We start from the raw sequence: 22,474 nt of genomic DNA, 5'->3' as shown, positions 1-22,474 counted from the left end.
AGCGTCAGCATACCTCCGCTCTCCCCTCCTCTTCCCATGGTAACCCTATTCCTCGTGGTTACCGCCCTCCGCCGACTACAGCTCCTTCACTGTAAACACTTTCCCGCCACTGTATTCAAATTTGTGACGTCAAGACCGAAAGGACCCTGCGATCACCGTTTAGAAGTGAACAGCGGCGCAGCTTAGCCTCAGGGATCTTTTGACTCACCGCGGTTCAGTTGTGAAAACAGACGCTAGGGGCGTCGCTTAGATTTCATATTTTGATGTTTGCAAAAAACGCCCGTGTGCTGTATGATCTTTAAGGAACGAAACAGCGCAACTAAAACGAAGGACCAAGAAAAACCAGTTCGTGTCTCTCTTTTTCTTGGTCCTTCGTTTTAGTTGCGCTGTTTCGTTCCTTAAAGATGCAATACCAACTCGCCCACTATGCTATGTTGCTGTATGATGCCAGCCCACGTTAAAGAACACCAATTACTCCGGACCCTCATAGCCGATACGCCGCTTCAGGACATTAAAGGTGCACTGAAGAGGAATCTGAACTCGTCTTTTTGCCGCGGGAACTCAATCTACACGTTCCGAGCATTCTTAGAAACTTCGATTTACTGCCCTGTGTGGCCGATTTCCCTAATTAAATCAAATTAACGCCCGGCTCCCGCCTTTTTTTTTTAATTCTGCCTCGTACGGTGGGCGGAGCCGACCAACGCTGGGAGTGCCTTTCACCCAGTCCCGTGGCGGCTTGCCGCTCTGCCATCGGCGGAGTAATACATAGTAGTCCGTAGAAGCAAATAGTCCGCGCGTATTTTTATTTCTGCGGGCTTATTTTGCGGTTATATTATCTGCAAATGAAACTGTTTATTCATGGAAACCTAAAAAACAAAATGAAGCGAAAGCAAAGCCTCCACGGAGCTGGCTGAAAGGCACTCCCCGCGTTGGTCGACTCCGCCCACCGTACGAGGCAGAATTCAAAAAATAAGGCGGGAGCCGGTCGTTAATTCGATTTAATTAGGGAAATCGGGCACACAGGGCAATAACTGCTATAAAAACTGCTATCGCCTCCACAGGTCTTTTTCCCAAGGAACTGCGTTGGCGTCAATGTTTTTGTCTCGGTGAACCTTCAAGGCTTGACCACTTGCCATTCGCCTCCAATTAACGATTGTAAAGTACATATTTCTCTCGAATTGGATTCTGGGAAAAATATTTCATTTGAAATCCGCATCTCTCACGAATAAATGCATCTTTTTCAGGGTTAACAAACTTAATATTTCCACAAAAAGTGAAGCAGCCGGATTTTGTTGAAGGCAATAATTCGGGTTGAGGTCTGGGTGCATGTTTCCTGGCATAGGAGCCACGTGGATGAGTTCTAGGATGTGCATGAGGATGGGGGTTGTGCCTTGTCTTCAGGCTGGAGTGGTTATTCGCAGGTATGTGAGGACCATTGTTGCAGTTTGTGTGATAGTGTTTCGTACTGGCTTGATAGGTGAGCTTGTGTACGTTCTTGGAATGAGTTTCAACCCCTTATGGCAGCAAGCCAGACGGTAGATCCCTAGGGGGGGGGGGGGGGGGGGGGGGTTCCAGGGCGATTTTGAAGGCTTTTCTAATCAGCATGTTAATCTTGTTGGTGTCCTGTTGCGTTAAGTTCTGGTATGGGAGAGAATACATGGTACGACTGGTGACGAGGGCTCGGTTCCATGCAAGGCAGCCAGCGTCGAGGTTATACGGCCATCGCTTCCCCGTGCTTTCTTGAACAGCACGCAGCTATAACCCGCGCCAGTTGTTTTCGCCAGGCTTTGCGCTCGGCGCTCAAGTAGCATCCTTCGAGAAACAGTAAAGGTACCGCTGCCAGTGACATCGTGGGCTTTATCGGAGTTTCCCGTCTTGAGGCAATGTCGAATTAGCTTAGGCTGCCAAGCCAGCAACTACAGGGACTTCGCGCCGTGGACTCTGCTGACTTTCCTGCTTAGGTTTAACTATCGTACTGCTTCGAATTTCTAGCTGCTGTTGACAAAGACAACATAAACCTCCAATTTCATGAAAATTGCATTGTCTTCTCGTTAGGCCTCCGTTCAAGTCTTTGCAAGAGTTCTACTCTTTCTTTTTTTTTCGCATTTCTGTGTTTACTTAGGCGGTATATTCTGGGCACATATTTTTCTTTTTTTTTAGAGGCGTTGTTTTGGGGCCCCCAATAGTATTTCTGGCTTCGGATGTGCCCGTCCTAGCCTGTGCTCTGTGCGTCATGCTGGCTGCAAAGCCAAAGCCGAAGCGTTATCCACAGGGACCCTGTAATCGCGTTCCCAAACCCCCCATATTAACCTCCGTAACTTCGCGCGTGCTGCCAAGCACTTCAACTTTGTCTCGAAAAAGTTTGTTTTAGCTGAGCTTAATCCTCCGTATGCACCGAGAACTGACCGGCCGCCTTCATTGTCCACGCCGTTCTTGGAACGCAGGGCCAGCGAAGGATGAGTCAACTGAACCAAACCAAGCATATGATCGGATTGGCGTTGTACAACGTGGAGATGGACGACCCGACTGGCGTGTGCGGTGCGCCGTTCGAGCGAATCCTGGGAGTCAAAGACAACTTGCTGCAGTTCCGCGTCCCGTAACGCCACGTTATCGTCGCCTCCAAAAGGCCCCGAAGAGCAGCACAGCGTGTTTTCTACAGAGGCTGAACTGCGTGACACCCGCAAAAAAAAAAAAGAGAAAAGGCTTCCGGTTGCTCATGGCGAGACGCTTCGCAATTCTGTCAATTCATCCGCCTTGAATATGGGGCTCATGTTTGGGCGCTGCAGTTTCGCAAGATTCTATAGTTGTTTTTTTTTCTTTAAATATGCGAATGTGCATGAAAGGAAGGATTTATCCGCAATACACGCTTGCTACAGCGTACTAGAAGAGGTGGCGTTGCGTGAAGCTGTGATTAATTTGTAGTTTTTTTTTCCTTTTTAAAGGCTAACAACAACAACAACATCCGAATCCACGACCTCCGCATTTCGCGTCCGGTGCGCTACCAACTCAGCTACGGCGCAGGGTGTCCAATCTGCTGCTTTCGGGGGTATTTAGTACTGTAACCGAACTTTGAGACAGTTCACCAGCGCGACCCTTGTCCATAGCGGCGGACGTAGTACGCCCTGTATTAAAGCTAGTGCCACGTAGGAACATGGTCTAACGGTGAGGGAGGAAGCTGTGAAAGAACCCTCTTACGCTACCTATGGCATTAAGGCTGCCAGATTTGAGGCCCTCGTTAAACTATTAAGCATACAAGTGAATAGGAAAGATGTGCACGTTATGACATACATTACTGAAGCCAACAGCCACCGAAACCAATTAAGCTCCACGTTAAGGCTATACGGCAGTAGAGTTAATGGGCTAATGCCTATTTTGTGCGGAATTGGTAACACTCTATTTTACATTAATAGATCCCCGAGAGGCCTCGTACAACTCGTGGCGCTGTGGTGTAGCAGTTAAGCGATGTGCCGCTGTCCTGCGATGACAGCTGCTGCCACCTGGAAGAGCAACCACTCTTGACCAATATTTTAACTGTCGCTTACCACTATGGTCACTTTGCTCATAACCCGATAGGGAGGTTGTGATGACGCCACAAGGTCACGCGACATATCCTCCGTTTCATACATCAAGTGCAACGCTGTGAAGGCTACGGAAGTAGTCCGCAAAAAAGAAGTGTATCATTCCTCGCTGTTCTGTGGCCATGTGGTCTAACGCGTCGCTCCGGAGAGTCGACAGGCAATGCGGGTGCGTCGGTTCAAATCCCGCATAGTGAAACTTTTATTTTGCACATTTTTTTTTATCGCAAGTTGCATTTCACGTGACTTGAATGAGAAAACTCGTTTTGTTCAGAATCGCTTGAATATTATGCCGTGTTCTGAAATGAACTGCATGCATCTGTTCAATTGATGCATACCGCGTTAAAGGGTCAGTCTACTGAATTTTATCGACCATATTTTCTTTGCGGCAACCGATAGCTCTTTACTCAAATTTCCGCTTAGCCAGCTGTGGGGCCAAGAAGTGCGGTAGAACATTTTAAAATAGAATTTATTGATGTGGGAGCACATCTGTATGAGATGGTAGTCTCATCTGGCAACCATCTGGATTTCCGCCGCGCGGCGACAAACATGGCGGTGCCCGTCGAAGCCGGACCTCTCGCTTCGGACTGAATTCTCGTTGTTGCTGCCTTTTTCAGTGCGTTCACTGGCCATAAATGGGGCACCGGTGTTTCGCATCGTCTCATCTCGCCTATAAGAAAACATATAAGAGATAATTTTGCTTTATTTTAATAATTAGAGAGACGATTCTGCCGCTCCTAGGCTTAAGTGGAGAGTCGATTTGTTTACAGCAATGGTTCTCGTCCTGTCAACCAGATGGCGCCACTATGGCTGAGTTTATTTTTGCGTCTCTGCTAGCATACGCTGAACTGAAAGTGGGAATGTGCCTGCGTTTTGCGTACGTGTAACTATAAATATTCATGTGATTTACAGAAAAAGCGAGCAGTACGCCTTCTACAGTTTAATAGAACAAAACGTGCGTTTCTCTGACATTGGGGCATACAAATGGTACGTAGTATGTTCACTTATGCTTCTACAAAAAAAGACTACCACCTTCTTGAACAAAATGAACGTTTGGGGTCGCCACCATGCATTTTTACGCGACTTTTAACACCGAAATAAAATATAAATTCCTGCCTAAACCGGGAGCAGTTCCTTCGTTATTGATGTTATAGGGTGCCAACTACCAGAATATGCCATTATTTATACACTCATCTCGGTGAGTAGGCTGACCCTTTAATGTGAGCTGTCTGAAATTCGTTGTCAATGAGCTCGCGCCCCGCCGCGGTGCCTCAGTGGTTACGGCGCTCGGCTGCTGACCCGAAAGACGCGGGTTCGATCCCGGCTGCGGCGGCTGAATTTCGATGAAGGCAAAATTTTAGAGGCCTGTGTGCTGTGCGATGTCAGTGCACGTTAAAGAACCCCAGGTGGTCGAAATTTCCGGAGACCTTCACTACGGCGTCCATCATAGCCTGAGTTGCTTTGGGACGTTAAACCCCAATAAACCAAACCAATCCAATGAGCTCGCACAGTCGGTCAGCAGTGGCGGTTTTCTTCCCGATTCTGCACCATTGTGACTATACTTTTTAGATGCAAGCGAGAGATTTGTTCGAATGATGACGTTCATTCGTCGGGTTTAATTAGCACAGTGGTGAGCGCTCCGCCGAGGCCCCATTAACAAGTGGCCGTCTGCAACTTTCGATTTCGCCGTTACCGAGGGACTTACTCTTTTGTGGGCCTCTCTTAAGGTACCTGGCATGTTATGAATTGTTCCGTGCATCCCGGTTAGCGGCTGATTTAGCCTTTGGCAAAAGAGTCTGGGGCCGACTTTGGAACTGTGCGGTAGAGTAGGCCACAGGACTTGGCAAGAGTAATTATTTTTACTGATCGCAAACTCCAGAAGTAAAATGTCTGTTAATTTAGAATGCTGGTTTCTCATACAGGAGCGCAGAAAACGTATTGTTGACTTCTTAATCGCCTATTTTCTGACTGTATGTCTGTAACATTCTTGTGCATATCTGCAATTCTTTTGTTTTTGTTAATATCTTTTTCGTTCTTAAGCAAAGTGCGGTTTTCTTTGTCATTGAAGAGAGCTCTACAACTTGGCGGCAAAGGAGCAGTATATTTAAACTGATGTGTCAAATTATTTTTAACACCACACAGTGACAGAATATAGTACTGCCTCAAGAGTTAGATTTGTTGTCTGTGCTCAAATGTATATGAAGGCAATACAGAGGCAAGTCAGCTTGTCTAGATTTCCCTGCTCTCCTAGAAGAGCAGAAGCTGCTCAGGCAGGATCTTCATGCAGCCAGGTAAAAAGTTTCAAGCTGTGGGAGCGTCAAGTAAGAATGCAGAAACAGTTATACAACACTGGGAAAAAATATTTCGAAAGAGTAAACAATAAATGAGACAAGACAATAAAGAATGTTGACCCCACAGTGTTTGCGAGAAATGGTTCATTCTGGAAACAGCCAGTGGCACGGATCACAGTGCATACAAATTAAAGGACACGTGCAGTGGAGGTACACCAACACACAATCGGTCAAGTGCTCCAAAATTGAAGGAAAAAAATGTGCAGCCATCCAATAACACTATTTCATAAAACGAAAACCTGACCAATGTACTCACAAAGACATGACTCGAAATAAATTCACACTGAACTGAGCAGGAGCCAGCTTGAAATCATTCCCACCCCAAAAAAATTAAGGACAATTAACAGTACTGGCTACCTGTCTACCTCAACACTGGTAGTGCATAACGTGTCAAAACGACCAGAGATTGACAGTAACAACGTTTTTTGGACAGTAATGCAAGACAGCACCAAACCAGGACTGCCTTTTCAGGACATGAAGATCAGATACCCATACATACCATTCCCAACCCTCTCACACAAAATGAGGCCCATTCCTAAGAGTGTGTGACACAAAATGAGGCCCATTCCTAAGAGTGTGTGAATGTTCGGAATTTTTGGACAGCACTTTGAATAAATTTTTGTTCACTTAGTCGAACGAATCAAACAGTACATATTCAAAATTATTTTAAATGAATCCAATTTGCTCTCAAATTTTCAGATACTTTTCGAATAATTGACACAACGCTTGATTAAGCTCCACCATATTTTTCTGCAATGAATCTTCCAAGAACTGCACACATTGTCGACGTGTACCACTATTCATATTCTAATTGGAAAAAGTACTATTTGCACTCTCTTAAAAATTCTACTTCTCTACAGACACTATTAACACGACCACCTCACCACCTACACTACAAGTTACTACTGCCCGATACAATTTGATGCAGTGAATTGCAATGATGCAATTATTTGACGGAAGTGATACAGTTTTCTCGGTAGACTGATCAAGACACCCACCCGCATGCACACATATTTCACATTTCCACCCACACACGCACAAAGGTGATCACAGAATGCCGATTAGTCCTCTCTTTTTCCTCAGTAGCATGTTTATTACAAATCAATTCGAAGTCAGACAAGTTCCTCGAAGCCACTTAAGTCTTCATCACTGAAATCAGTGCTCGACTCATCAGAGGAGGAGTTGCACGAGTCAGAAATGCTGAAGTAACCGGTTCAGTTTCAGCGTCAACAATCATATCGCGTTGCCATGCTTCAGCCTCAACTTGTTCCACATGAACACAACAGTTGTTGCAGTTTTCCTGGTTTACAGACACCAGTGCTTCCGGCAGGAGCTTTTCCACTTCAGCCAAAGTGAAACATTTGTTGCGACTTGCGATGTATCCCTTCACCTGGCTCCAAACAAGTTATATCGGATTGAACTCGCAGTGTTATCGTGGTAAACGAAGCACTTCGTGGCCATGGGTAGCCGCCAGGGCGTCGATGCGGTACACAACGCTGGGTGTGTTTATCTTTTGAGAAAGCTCCAGCAGTTCTGCCCTCACCATGTCCCCTGTGACCACGGAACACCTTTCTTTGTGAGCCAAAGCTGAATATCAGCTTTGCGTGTTGACTTGGTAGGTGCCTTTTCAAGAGCCACGCTGATATGGAGCATTGTCCATGACGATAATGCTATTGGCCGGAATGTTTGGCAAAAGCTTCTCGATGAACCACTTCTCAAATTAGTTGCCAACCATCTTAGAGTGGTAGTCAGCGTGGTTTCCCTTTTTTGCTCTGAAGAGTCAGCAGCATCTTCCACGAATCGTGTTGCACTGCTCCCAGCATGTACAAGGATCAAACGGGCCCCCTTGCCCGAAGGCGCAGGCAATCCCGTTGTTAAGCCTTTCAGGAAGGCATCCTGAGATTATTTCACTGTTTAGTACTGCCAGACGTATTCTTTAGTGTGCCCTGCGTTGACCCAGGTTTCATCTAGGTAGATGATGCACCTGTAAATGGAAAACAACCGAGTGCACGAATTAGCGCTTGTCAGTAAACAAACACACTGCAGCATGTAAACAGGCAACGCACTGCAAGAAACACACTGCTGACCACTGTCTCGCAAACAGCCTTTCAAAGACAATCGAGAAAAAGAATTATCTCGGCTTTGATTGTAAAACATTTTATTCGCCGGGAAGAGCTTGGCAAGAGGTCGCGTTAAGTGGTCGAGAGTACATAGCCCTCGACGACTTTGTCAGCCCACTCCACCGCCAAAACTTGCGTTCTGGGGTCAGAGCTAGCCAGCACGGTCTCTCACCGCTCGAGAGAAGGAGCTGTAACGATCACCCGGAGGTGGCTCTATTTTGCAGTCCCACAGGATGTGATCGTAGGTAGCACGTTGGCCACAGTGTTTGCAGTTTGGGTTGTAAAGATCTGGATAAATGTGCGCGAGGAGTGATGGGGTGCGTATCAATCTCGTCTGTAGACGACGCCACGTAACCTCTTGCTCTTTAGTAAGTCTTTTGTCTGGAGGGGGGAAAATTCTCCTCTCTAATTTAAAATGATTGGTGAGATCATGATATGTGATCATTGAGTCCTTCGTGAAATTCAGGGAGCCAGACTCATCCACTGCCCGGTCGACGAAACCTCGGGCTTTATTGTGGGCTGCCTCGTTCCCCGGATTCCCCGAATGGGCTGGGACCCATATCAATTCGGAATAATTTGGTGAGAATTTGGTTGCGTTAAGGATTCTAAGGGAGGTGTTTGTAATTCGCCCTTTAGCGAAATTATTGATACCCATTTTGGAATCGCTGAGGATGATGCTCCCTTGGGTATGTGCTAGGGCGAGGGCTATAGCCGCCTCTTCTGCCGTTTCAGAGGATTTCGTTTTGATGGTCGCCGAGACGATGTGGTCACCATTCTCGTTCACAACCACAATTGCAAAGGCATTGGCATTTTTGTATTCTGCCGCATCTACATAAAGTGTTGCAGCGCACTGTCTGTATTTCTTATGTAAGGCTTTGGCTCGTGCTTGTCTTCTACCCTCATGGTGTAAGGGGTGCATGTTTTTGGGGAGTGGTTTGATTAGTAAGGCTGTCCTATAGTCGCGGGGTAAGTCTACTTTAGCATCGTTATTCGTAGGTTGAAAGTTAGTTCCGAGCCTGGTAAGAATACTCCTGCCAGTTCTGGAATTGGCTAATCGCGCTGTTTGAGCCATTAAATGGGCTTCTTTCAGTTCATTGTAGGTGTTATGTATTCCTAACCTCATAAGCCTTTCGGTTGAGGCATTTAGTGGGAGTCCTGACGCAGCCTTATAGGCCTGCCGTATCATGCTATCCAATTTGTCCTCTTCTGCTTTCGAAAATTTGAGATAAGGGGTGGCATAGAGTATCCTGCTTAGCGCAAAGGCCTGCACTAGGCGGCATAAATCTCTTTCCCTCACCCCTTGTCTGCGGTTAGCTATGCGGCGGATTAATCGCGCCGTCGCTTCTACCGTGCGTTTTAGCTTAGTGAGTGTGTCAGTATTCTTTCCATTTGTTTGTAAATACAACCCCAGTATTCTCATGGTCTGTACCTCTTTGACAGATCGTCCATTAACATAGACGTTTATTTGCGGGGGGGGATGTCGTGGTACGCCTACCTCTTTGTTTACGACGGATCACGAAGAGTTCAGATTTTTGCTCAGAACAAGTGAGGCCAGATTCCCATGCGCATGCCTCAATGATGTCCACTGCTGCTTGGAGTGTGTCTTCTATGTAGCCTTCGCATCCTTTGGTTACCCAAAGTGTGATGTCATCTGCATAGAACGTGTGATGTAGGTCTGGTATTTGTGCCAGTTTGGGGGGAATTTTGATGAGGGAGAAGTTAAAAAGGAAAGGGGACAGGACGGAGCCCTGTGGCGTTCCTTTACTTCCTAGTGTGATTGGGGCAGACTCTATTGTTCCGACCGTTATCACTGCTGTTCTGTTAGTGAGGAAGGATCGGATGTAGTTGTACGTCCTTTCTCCGGGGTTGATTTCTGACAGGTTTGTCAAAATGGCTTTGTGGGTGACGTTGTCGAAAGCTTTAACAAGGTCTAAACCCAATATTGCTTTCGTTCCTGTTCCCTCGTCAGCTTCAATTATGTCCTTGTTAAGCTGCAAGAGTATGTCCTGGGTAGATAGTTGGGCCCTGAATCCTAACATTGTTTCAGGTAGGAGGTTCATGTCCTCCGCATAGTTTTGGAGCCTATTGAGGATGACATGCTCCATGAGTTTGCCTAGGCATGATGTTAATGAAATTGGGCGTAGATTCTCAGTGCTGAGTTTCTTACCCGCTTTAGGAATAAAAGTGATTTTCGCGTGTTTCCACTCTGGTGGTATGTTGCCTGCATGCCAGTATTTGTTCATAAGGTCTGTAACCGCCGCGATCGACGTTGCGTCTAAGTTCCTGGGAGTCTTATTTGTTACTTTGTCTGGTCCTGCCGCAGATGTTGTCCGCAGTTTTCCAATTGCGTACCAGACCTCTGCGTCTGTGATGTCTGCGTCTAAATTTGGATTAGGAGTCCCCCGGTAGACTGGTTGTGTGGTACCATCATCCGTGTTTAGATTAAATCTGACCCATGCAGACACGTGCCCCACCCAAACGTAGCGCAAAACCGGCCGTGAAACGTCACCTCTACGCAAAAGGTCCGCAACAGCAACGTGGTTAAGACGATTTCTTTTTATGTGTAAGCAGCACTCACTGATACGACTACGAGGTTGCAACGCTAACATCAAGCTCTATGTGAAGCCATTCTAAACGTGCTGCGTAAGAAAATAAGCAAGGAACGGCTCGTACCTGTCCTGTTCTCGGAATGCCTTGATCGCCCGCAGGTACGTGCGACGCCAGGCAATATTTACAGGGTGCCTCACATATAGCGAGGATGCTTCTCCATATGGGTGTTTATCTTACGAAGCACTGTCTCCATGCGCCTCGTCTGGGCAGCTTGAGCATAAAGTGTGGCAGGCCCAGACACCGCGACTGTGCGTTAGCTGCGCGAAGCGTCGACAGCTGGCACTGCGCGAGTTGCATAACCACAGCCTCAAGTGTTCCCGTTATATGTGGTGCCGATTGTACTCTCGTCCAGTGAGGCTTTGGTCTCTTCGTCTGTGCCGTGCTGTCGCTGTGCTATTGTCGTTTATGTTGGTTTCTGGTTGAGTACTATTGTTGTTGCTGTTGTTTGCCTCATAAAATGGCACATACTCACAAGGGGGATGGGCTGTAACCAGGCAGTGATTACCTGTATTGTAAATTGCAGGAGGCAAACATGGGATGGTGTAAAAAATTCAGGGGGCACTTTCACTGTCTAAAGTGCGTAGAGGGGAAGAGTTTTCCGCACCACTCTGACTGCCTCTGTGGAACTGGTGACGTCACCACAAGATGACGCCACACATAATTAAGTGCTAGTTACTAATCACAAATTACTAATTAATGCCTAACTACTGATTAATTACTGAATGCTAATTATCTCTGATAATTAATGACGCTTAAGCTTCGCCTTTAGGAGTGGAACGAAACAGTGTGTTGTAGTGCTGCCAGGGAGTCCACGGAACGCCTCCACCCGTTCGGCGCGATGCCTTGACCTTTGAGTGAGTGAGTGAAGAAACTTTATTTCCGCCAGAAGAAGACCCGTGCCCCTCCGGGTCCGCACGCAGGCGTCCGGGGAGGGGCAGCGTCGCAGCTGGAAGACTAGCAACGATATAGTCGCGCAGCTTCTGCTGCCAGGCGGGTAGCGTATCGTTGTATGCTAAGGTCGGCACTTCTGAGTATGGTCTCCCATTCCTCTGCATTATTAATTCTGCCATATCCTGGGGCACTGGGGCATCTCCATAGTATATGTTCGAGGGTAGCGGTATGCCCGCAGAACTCGCACACCTCCGCATCCTCCCTCGTGTCACCTCCTGTCCAGCTCCTCCAGAGCGGGGATGCGAAGTTTCTAGCTTGGAGTCTTCTCCAGTCATAGGCCTCAGCCGAGCTAAGCGGTCTATCCGGAGGAGGATAGATCCTTTTGTTCTTTTTCTGAATGTCTGTGATGCTATTAAAGGTATTGGTTTCCTCTTTAGTGCTGAATTCGTATGAGGTGTCCACGGCTCCCCGGGGTAAAGAGGAGCGGGCGAGCCTGTGGGCGGCCTCGTTTCCAACCAGACCCGAGTGGACTGGGGTCCAGATGATTAGAATATTGTGGGCTGGGATAAAGTCTTTTAGATATTTAGCCGCCATTTCGTGATGCGTCCCTTGCTGTAATTTCTAATTGCGACTTTGCAGTCGCTTACTACGTATTTGGTACCTGGCTGAGTTAGAGCGATCGCTATTGCAACCTCCTTCGCCACAAGGGGTTTTAAGTCAAGGTGTCTTGAAACGCCTAACGTTCTGCCTGTGTCCCCGACCGCTACGGAGACGGTGTCTCCTAGCGTGCCCACCGCGGCATCAGTGTAGGCCACGGTTCCCAGTGGCATCTTGCCTAGCTTAGCAGCCAGCTGTGCGACCCTGCTTTTCCTTCTGCCTTTGTCGTGGATGGGATGCATGTTTCTAGGTATGGGAGCGATAATAAGATGCTCTCTTATTTCTCTTCACAGATCTGTTCTGGTGTTCACTGTGCTATCTACGGTTGCCCATTTCGCTAGCTCTAGGTATTTCCTTCCTGCGGGTGCGGATGTTAGCCTTTCGATTTGCGATGTTCTAACCGCTTCAGTCAGTTCTCTCCAATTGTTATGCAGGCCAATTTTCTCCAGTATATCATTGGACGTGGAAATGGGCAGCCCTAGCGCTCGTTTCTGATGATTGTGTCTAATGCCTTTTCTTCGGTTTTGTTTATTTTCAGGAATGGGGTTGCGTAGCATATCCTGCTAACGATGAAGGCCTGCGTGAGTCTTAGTTTGCTGGACTCCGAGAGTCCTTCCCCCCTTCTAAATACCTTTCTGAAGGCTCTGACGACAAGTTCAGCCTGCGCTTTGAGCTTGTCCAGCGTACTTTTGTTTTTCCCTTTTCTGTTAATATACATGCCTAGGATTCTTATTTCCTCGACAATTGGTATCGTTCTATTTTCAAGTGTAACCTCGATTGCCGGTATCCTTCGACTGCGCTTGCTCATTGCTACAAATAGCTCCGACTTTTGCGGAGAGCAGCTGAGACCCACGCATTTCGCATGCTCGTTAATGATATCCGCTGCCTTTGAAGGCAACGCTTTTTAAGGCGAAAGCCTTTAATGTCTCATCGTTGTAAGCAGCAGTTGTCGACAGAGAATGTCACGCTTTTCAGTTGGTCGAAACGGTCGTGACGTCACAGTGCGCCAATTTCAAACGGGGCCAATTGTACTTTGGCTAGTAACCATGCAAGGGGCCATATAGTGATGCTCCAAGTAAGTGGGACTGAGCTTAGTTAATTGCTTAATTACCCAATTAGCCTAATTAACTTATCTAGTCAGGTCATATAAATAAATAAAACCTAGTAAGAAATTGGTCGAGCTCGGGAATCGAACCCCGGTCTTCGGAGTGCGAGACGAGCATGCTATCCACTCCGCCATGCCAGCTCGATGGTTTGGAATGAACAAAGGCACGTCTAGTGAATACGGTGTCTTCGCTCACTGCCATCCTCCTCCCTTCCCTTCCGGCGAGGTTTAGGTGTCCACCGAGATATGAGAGAGAAATACATTTCCTTTCCTCAAAAACCAATTTACCGACGAGCGAGGCGTAGAACCGAATGGGCGATGGCGTTCTATGGACTCCCTGGCAGCGTTGCAAGACGCTCTCGCGTTCCACTCTTAGAGGCGACGCTTAACATCTTAACCACACATCAGTAACCACACTTTAGGTCAAAAAAGTGCACCCCCCCCCCCTGAATTTTGACGGGTGTCCACCGAGATATGTGAGGCAGTTACTGCGTAATTTTGTTTCCTCAAATACAATTTTCATTTTCTTCATTACGGGCCATCTTCGTCTTTCTTCTTTCACTCCCACTTCCTCCGTTCCTCTACGGTGCGGTTCAGGTGTCCACCGAGATGACAGAGAGTTACTGCGCCATTTCCTTTCCTCAAAAACCGTTGCGTTGAAACGGCAAGCCATCGCGCCGAACGGGTGGTGGCGTTCAGTGGACTCCCTGGCAGCGCTACAACACGCTGTCGCGTTCCACTCCTAAAGGCGAAGCTTAAGCTTAAGCTTAATTAGCAGTTAATTAGTATTCAGGCATTAATCAGTAATTAACCATGAATTAGTGATTTGCCATCACTTAGTAATTAGTACTAAATTACATGTGACGCAACCAGTGCCACAGAAGCACTGAAAGTGGTGCGGAAAACGCTTTCGCCTCTACGCACTTTAGACAGTCAAAGTGGCCCCTGAATTTTTTGAGGAAAGGAAATGGCGCAATAATTCTCTGTCATCTCGGTGGACACCCCAACCGCACCTTGCAGGAAGGGTGGAAGTGGGAGTGAAAGAAGAAAGAAAAAGAGTGGCCGTAATGAAGAAAATGAAAATAGCATTTGAGGAAAGGAAACGTAACTGTCACCCATATCTCGGTGGTGGTGGTAATACTCAAAGATAGTTTGGGGGTCCGAAAACCTCGCTACATGGTCGGTATCGTTAGTCCGGGACACCGCACGATGAGGCCCCGTCTATAGCCCTTTGGGACTCCAGTGTAGAGCAGTTGAGGAGGGCAGTATCCTATGCCTCTCGGGTGGGGAAAGGGGGAAGGTGAGGATTCCGAGTACATGCCCACACCATGTGAAACATATCGCAGATCTCTCCACAGTGCGGGGAGCGCCCATCTAAGTTCGGATGAAAGTGTTTTGCTATGGCAGGACAGAGAAGGGTTCCTGTCTGCAGGCGCCGCAGAGTTCGCTCCTCCGCCTTACTCAGCCCTTTGGCAGTGTCTGGGCAGAGGTGGTGGCTGTCGCAGTAATAAGTTAAAATTTCGCGGACCCGCCGAAGCGGTTTGTGAGCTTCTGAGCCAGGAGAGCTAGGATGAGGAGCCCGGTGTGTGAGCGCTCGGGCGGCCGCACCAGCGGCCTAATTGCCTCATAGTCCCTGGTGGCCAGGAGCCCAGATTACGTTTGTGCGAGTTGGATCGGCGGGAGTCTGTCTTAGAATTTGGGAGGCGAGAGGTGATATTTCCCCAGCAAGATAATGATCACAGGCCCGGCGAGAGTCTGTGATAACCGTTCTCGATTTTGGATCGGCGGCTGCGAGAGCTATTGCAACTTCCTTCGTTCGTGTTGAATTCGGGGCCCGGAAAGATAGCCCATCGACATTCATTCCCCGGGGGACTAGGGCAGCCGTGTAGAATCCCGCGGGTGAAGGTCCTGTGATGTCTACGTAGTAACGCCCTCTTTAGATCCATATTGCCTCTGAAGTGTGCGAACCCGCGCTCGTCTTCTGCCTTCATGTGAATCCATGTCCATGTTACGCGGGAGCGGAGCGACACAGAGCATGCGGCGCCACAGCATCGGGATGTTCTCCGTCCTCTCTGGTATGCATGTGTGTTGGATGTGTAAGCGGTTTAGCAGGCGGCGCCAGCGAACCGTCTGCGACAGCCGCGTATATTGGTTCACGATGTGGGCCTCCCGCAACTCCTGATAGGTGACCACCCGTCAAAAGCGTTACACACCTCTGCTGACAAACTTCTGCTGACAGCCTTCTGTCGACGACGATGAGGCATTAAAGGATTTCGCCTAAAAAATTTGGGCAACTCAGTTTCCGTGACAGAGGTGGCTGAGGGTGGTGAGGGGGTCTAACGAGCTTAAAAACTACGCGAGTGAGTTGCTGCGCTGTTTGGTTGTTCTTCTCTTCCTTCGTGTGCTGTTTCATCGCCACGCAGTTCTGCTGCTGTTGCACTTCACGCATGCTGTTTCGTTGTGTGCTATTTCACAAAGACTGAAAAGTTCGGTTAGTGTATTCGTCCAATGCACCAAGTGGATCGCCTCACCTAAACCAATTGCCGAAGGAAAGCAATCCTCAGCACAATCGACCCTAAACGATGTCAGTGCACGTTAGAGAACCCCAGGTGGTGGAAATTTCCGAAGGCCTTCATTGCGACGTCCCACACAGCCTGAGTCGCTTTGGGACGTTAAACCCCCATAAACCAAACCAATCAACCCTAAAGACTTCGCTCCAGACTTATCCTTGATGTTATACAGACATCGAAGTGACTCCACAGGAAGTCACCAGTCATCCCCGTTCACTGCTGCCATATAGAATATCATCATGTTCACACGGTGTTGACAACGGATCACCTGTCACTCTTTCTTCTTCGTGAAGATTGCAACTTTGTGAAGTGAAAATCTTCCTACTTAGTTTTACTCTAGGACCAAACTTCAGCTCTATACAAACCCCGCAATCGACCCGGCTTAATCTGCTTCCCATGCGCCCACAAGAAGCTCCTGCGCAATGTTCAGTGAAACCTGAGGCATATTCACCAGGCAACGCTATTTAAGGTACACAAAATCTTTATGAAAACAATGCCGAGCAGCCGTTCGGGACCGCCTTTTCTTTTCTCGAGGAGCGGATGGCTCAGGCGCACATCAGGGACCTCTCGCAAGTGCGGCTTGGCTCATACATGTCTCGCGGAAACTCGAGGCCACCCTGTGCTGCTCGATTCAAGCTGTGGAACAGGGCCACCGCGTTGCCACAGGTTGGCTCCTCGTCGTAGATCTTGCGTACCTCACGGTTCTCCTCGCTGGTTACGGCTGCGAAGCGCCCGGATATATTACGCGACGGAAACCTTCTTAGTTCGAGTTATCTGAAAAGAATCCCTTATAAAAATGGTCTATATACAGTCTATAGCATTCTTATAGACTATTGGATCCCTATAGATATTTCCTTTTGTCTATTCATGGTCGATATATCTATGAATGATAGACTGTCTACAGACAAAACTGTACTAAAAGTGTATATCCATAAATGTTTTGATTGTCTATGGACTGTCTGTTTCATTAAATACAGTTTTTTTCCGCGTGTAATCGAATATTAGAATTGTTTACCCGGTTCTACTCGCTCTCTTCCTTTAGAGCTGTTTTTAGCGGCTACTGAATAGTTTTTCCGTTTTCTTGTTTTTCACTCATAGTGTTTCGGATGTTTGCCATTGTTGTGCTCCATGTTTTCCTACATTGTTGCTCACACCCACCCCTGCAATAGCCCAACAGGGCTGCGATATGTATAAATAAATAAATAAATAAATAAATAAATAAATAAATAAATAAATAAATAAATAAATTTGTATTGCCTATAGACTGTTCTCGCTATGGACAAAACTCTATGGGCAGTCCATAGACTCTATAAAAAAGTTTTTTAAGCGGAGTATGTGACGGCAGCGACATTACCAACCACGCTAAAGTTTCACTAAATGCTAAAAAACATTCGCACTGTTTTTGCAGAGGTGAAAGGTATCGAAACTTGCGTCGCTGCTCGCGTTATCGCTTGTTTTCACCGCGCTTGAAAGTTTGTTTCGAAAGTTTGTTTTGAAAGTTTGTTTGTTTTTCGTAACACGAAATACGAACGCACATCTTCAGGGGCAGAACAAAAATTATTTAAGGGTCGCAACCACTGTTAGCTGACGCATACCATGTAGACGTAGGCAAAAAATAACATCGCTATTTAGCAATAAACATATTCTGGCGAAGCGGATAAAGCTGGCAGTGGCGCGGCACGGAGTGCTTGCGCTAGACCGGCGGCCATTAAGTCATCTCTGGTCCATCGTTCATTACGCCTCATTCTTCGGCTAGCCGCCACGTAACATTTGATGTGAGCTGCGGAGTTCATCCCCATCCTGGACATGGAGCTCCAGTGCACGCGTCAGCCGTGGTCGTCGGCCGTGAGTTCTTGGCCTGCGTCGCCCGGCTCATGGGCATCCTTCCACACCCGGGCCAATCTCGCCATTGTTCCCCCGCCCCGTCCACCGCCCAGACCACTCGACACGACGAACTGAACCTGACGTACGGACCCGACCTGCCGACCCCACCGACCCGAGACGCTGCTCACACGTGACGACACCGTCCCCTGCCCATGCCGTTCGTCCTGTCCTGGGGCCTCGGCCGTCGGCTCCTGGTGACATGCGTCCCGGAAGCTTCGCGGACTAGGAATCGTACAGCCCTCTCTTTCATCGTGGCGGCCAGCACCGCACCACTTTTTCCTTCCTGTCCCACCATCCTCTGAAGCCCATCGCCATTTCGCGAGTCTGTTTGTCACCGATCGGGAAGATCGCTCGGTGGCCCCGGCTAGTATGACGAAGAAGACGAAGCTGGCAGTGGCGCGGGACGGAGCGCTCGCGCTAGGCCAGCGCCCATTAAATCATCTAATAGCCACCTGTGTACCAGTCTGATTCCACGGCTGTAATATTAAAGCTGTAGGCACGGAACACTAATGGAAAACATGAAGTAAACACATTTCATTTTGCCAAAAAACACCAATCAAAACACTGAAAGATAGACTACGATGAATTGACTACAAAAAGTTTTAATTGTTTTTTGAAAGGCATGAAGAGTAGGTGAAATTTGAATGTTATAATTGAGACTATTCCACCAAATCAGTACCCATAAATTTTAGTCTTTTTTAACCATAATTAGTGTATATTATCAGAAGCCAGAGCCGATGTCGTGAAGAAGACATGTTCGTGCGTAATTTAATGTGTTGGCAATGATCTCAAAAATTAAAGAAGCGGTATTATACTTTACTAAGTCTTATATATTTAGGATACGCAGAACGGCAGATATTTCATCCGGTTGTTCACACTAAACATTTTGCGCGACAATTCAAACTCTCTTTAGAAAAGCATATAAGGGGGCCACATGTGATGAATATGCGCATCCCCAATCAGATATGCCGTAATTAATATGTAAAGGAAGAAGGGCGTAATTAACAAATACATAAACGGGGAAAACTTTCGGCATTTATAAAGTAGATATAGGCCGTGAGAGGCTTTTTTCATCACTTAGCGGACGCGTAAATCAAATTTAAGATCATAACATATCACAATACCCAAAAATGTTGTGCTTCTAGCATGCAGAATTGGCTATTCTAAATTGCACCTGGATGCCGAGAAACTTTTTTCCCTGAGAGAAACAGGATAAAAACAGTTTTATTCGAATTAAGGTTAATTGCATTCTCCATGCACCATTTATATATTTTTTGTAATTCTTGATTATCTTTTCTATTCAGAGCACTTTCATCGCGATCTGCTCATACTAGAGTCGCATCAATGGCATATGATACAGTTTGGACATTAGTTAGTTGAGAAGGCAAACTATTGATATAAAGCAAAAAGAAAGGTCTCAAGACGGAGCCTTGGGGAACCTCAACTTTACTTATCTTAGCACTGTAGTGTGAATTCCCAATGAAAACAACTTCGAGGCGGTTTTTTGAGTAACTTTTCATGCGGATTAAAGCTGTGCCATTGACGCCGTAACCAATTAACTTTTGTTTAGTATACAGTGGTTTAGCGAATCAAACGCTTTCGCATAGTAGTTAAATATTCCTGCTGCTGGGGAACCTGAATCTACGAATTTCATAAGACTGCGTGCAAATGTCGAAACAGCAGACGTTGTAGAATGTCCTCCTCTAAATTCAAACTGGTAGGGTTACGGAATACTATTGTTTTCCAATTAGCAGCGAAGTCTTACTGGAAACAGTTTTCCAGTGACCTTGCTGGAAAACGGTAATATTGATAACAGCCTATAATTCGGACTGTTATCTTTATCTTTTGACTTGTATAACGAAACAACTTTGGCTATTTTCATTTTTGCCGGAAAAACGCCTGTCGAGAAAATTAAATTGACAATATGAGCCAGAACTGACGATGTTATTGCTAACTAGTTTGACACTGTGTGCTGATGTCACAAAATACGGCGCATTTTTGAAAAAAAAAAAAAAAAAAACAGCGCTGCGCGGACGCCTTTCGCCAGCGCGCGTCGTAAAACAGGGGAGAAGGAAACCCCGGAGAGCGACTAACCTTGTGTGTGCGGCTGCCTCCTCCACCACCGTTCGCCGGCGCGACGCCGAGAGGATTGCGTCAGCCATGATGTCGAACCTTCTGGAATGTCGGCGACGCTTCTACTCGGTGCCGGCGGAGAGGGCGTAGCCTTTCGTGTGCTAAGAGATACCCTCCCCCTCTTTACTCAAGCGTCGGCGGCGGCGCCAGACCCGAAAAATCTGGAAGCAACTCGAAGCCAGTTTCGGCGAGCGACCAATGGGGACGCGCGCCCGGCGCGAGAAGGAGGAGACTGCACAGCCGATACTGTGTGTATATGCTCGCCTACCTTGGTGCGAAGAACAAACAGACGCCGATCTGGCCTATATAAGAAGGGCGTTCATCGAAGCGCGCCCGCTCGACTCCCGGGACAACACTACTCGCCTAGCCACGGCCCAACGTGACAGCGCGCCAGTCTGCGGGACGGCATCGTCGTGAACCTCTGGTCGTCGGACTGTTGCAGTGCCCGGTGAAAAAATTGTGTTTGTTTGTTTGCCTCTCTCTTGTGTTAGTGCACTTTAGGTGCCATAATTCTTTTGTATTGTAATCTCGCTTGAGTGTAACTTTGCACGAGATGCATTGTTTTGTTAATCACTTTGAATGTGCTTCTACTAGTGATTGTGAAATCCTCAGTATCATCTCATTGCTGTATAAAGTTTGTTTTCTTTGTGAACCTTTGGCTCCGACCCATTCTCTGGCTTGAGACAGGCGGAAGCTGGGCACCAAACGACCAAAAACCTCTTGTCACTTGGTAGCTGGTCTCCGCAGAGCTTGCCACGCTGAGTCGAGGGCATCTTCTTTGAGTCCGAGACCGCTACCGCCACACGCTCTAAGGGTGCCTGGGGACGCCCGCTAAAGTGCGCGAAGTGGGGACAGCTCAAATGTTGCGGCTGAACATGGAATGGTGGCAGCGGCAGTGCCGAGCGGTTCTGGCCTGATTCAAAGACAGCACTTCTCATGTTGCAGGATTCCTTCCGCCATCGCTAGAAGCACCTTCGTCATGCCTGACGGCGTGGATCTTATCTACTGGCTGGCAGCAAATTACTTCGCCTTGACGTCACCACCCTTGACGTCACCAAAAGAGAGCAACAAAAGAAACCTGACATCGCTGGAGGCAGTCACACGCCCAGCAGCAGTGGTCGGCAGCGGCAGTGTCGAATGGTTAGGGCCAACGTTACTAGAAGAGTTGGTTCTAGTAACGTTGGTTCGGGCCTGATTCACAGACGGCACATCTCATGTTGGAAGTTGGTTGTTTTTCACCTTGTACCTTCCCGTCTATTGCTGTCACTGCTGCTGAGTGAACCTATTTTTCTGGCGCGACAAATAATCTTTATCATGTCCGACTGTCTCGTTTGCAGCAAAGCGCTTCAGGGTGATAATTTACACCTATCGTGCTCTGAATGCGATTATAGTTATCATCTGGGCCCTTGCTCGGGGGTGACGTTAAGCGCCTACCGCAAAAAATCGGAAACCGCCTTGAAATCCTGGAAATGCGCCACTTGCAAAACAGGCAACACCCGAAGCGATCAGAGCGCAACAAACTACGATGAAGTAACGGAACTGAACCTTTCAAGTGAAATTTCAGAAATAGACCGCAAACTTGTAGTGCTTTTTGAAATGAAAGTTAAACTAGACGCTCTAGAAGAAATAAAAGAAACGGTGATTAGCGTTGATAATTAAAAGGCATGGAAGGGGGGAAGGGCTCATATTTTGTGCCATATTCTTCACAGCTGACCGGAAGACACTAGCTGGCGCTACCATGAACTTTGACTCCGTTAAGAAGAGACGCGCGCATGCGCAGCAATGGCGATAATATTCATTTTGCTGTTGCACGTTTTCCCACGAAAGGTCAAGGAGAATTCAAAAATTCATACCTACAGCTATTTGCTTCAAGTGTTGGCTACCAGAAGCTGTAGATGCCTTTACCAGAAGTGACGTTACTTCCAGTCTGGTAATCCCTCCAGCCAATGGGAAAATTTTAAGACCGACGACACACTGAGGCCCCATGAGGCTTTTAACGCCTATAGTAGTAATCATCATCATCCGCCTGACTACACACACTCCAGGGCAGAGGCCTCTCTCTTATCTCTACAGTTAACATTCTCCTTTGCCAGCTGCGGTCACCCTAATCCTGCAAACTTCTTAATCCCATCCAGCCAACTTTCTGCCGCCCCTGCTACGCTTGCCCTCTGTTGGAGCCCAGTCCGTTACCCTTTAGCGAGCATCGAAAAACGGACAAAATATAATCAAAAGCTTTAATAAAAACGTGCGTGTTGCGCATCGTACCTTCGGTACCTGTTCTTTCAAGGCAGCTCTTTGAAGACTACCAAGTTGGGACGCGCTACAAGAGGCGTAGTCAAAATCGTGATCAGAGCAATCATCATTATTAAAAACAGGTTTCCGGAGAGGCGACGAAGAGGTCGGCACAGACCGCGAGGAGAACGTGCAGTGCTCAGAACACGTGCCCAGAGGAAGAAGCCGTCTCACAGCAGCATCTAAGCCTCCGCCATGGGTGAGCCCTTTAGATTCGATATCCCACGTTTTGCGCCTAGCTTTAAAGCAGCAACTGCGTGCAATGAGCTGCAAGAGTAGCGCCTTC

At 47.5% G+C, this 22,474-nt stretch overlaps 1 protein-coding gene across 3 annotated transcripts in view; it reads left to right on the top strand.

Annotated features, from left to right (window-relative positions):
- The window catches only part of LOC149366546 (uncharacterized), an 85,997-nt gene extending 72,889 nt beyond the window's left edge, over positions 1–13,108 (top strand). The window contains exon 8 of one of the 3 annotated variants that reach the window (XM_089551379.1): positions 12,743–13,108. In XM_089551379.1, the coding sequence (XP_089407505.1) occupies positions 12,743–12,796 (54 nt within the window). In that variant the 3' untranslated portion in view covers positions 12,797–13,108. Of the gene's footprint in view, positions 1–2,444; positions 2,703–8,778; positions 9,005–12,742 lie in introns of those variants that run through there. The other 2 variants (XM_089551380.1, XM_089551378.1) reach the window with 2 other exon arrangements.
- Positions 13,109–22,474: the final 9,366 nt, after the last annotated feature.

The sequence above is a fragment of the Amblyomma mixtum genome, chromosome 1 (genome assembly GCF_055824585.1).
Source record: "Amblyomma mixtum isolate Tamu chromosome 1, ASM5582458v1, whole genome shotgun sequence".
Classification (NCBI taxonomy): domain Eukaryota; kingdom Metazoa; phylum Arthropoda; class Arachnida; order Ixodida; family Ixodidae; genus Amblyomma; species Amblyomma mixtum.
Note: the sequence above shows the minus strand (reverse complement) of the source record. Positions and strands in the feature narration are given on the sequence as shown.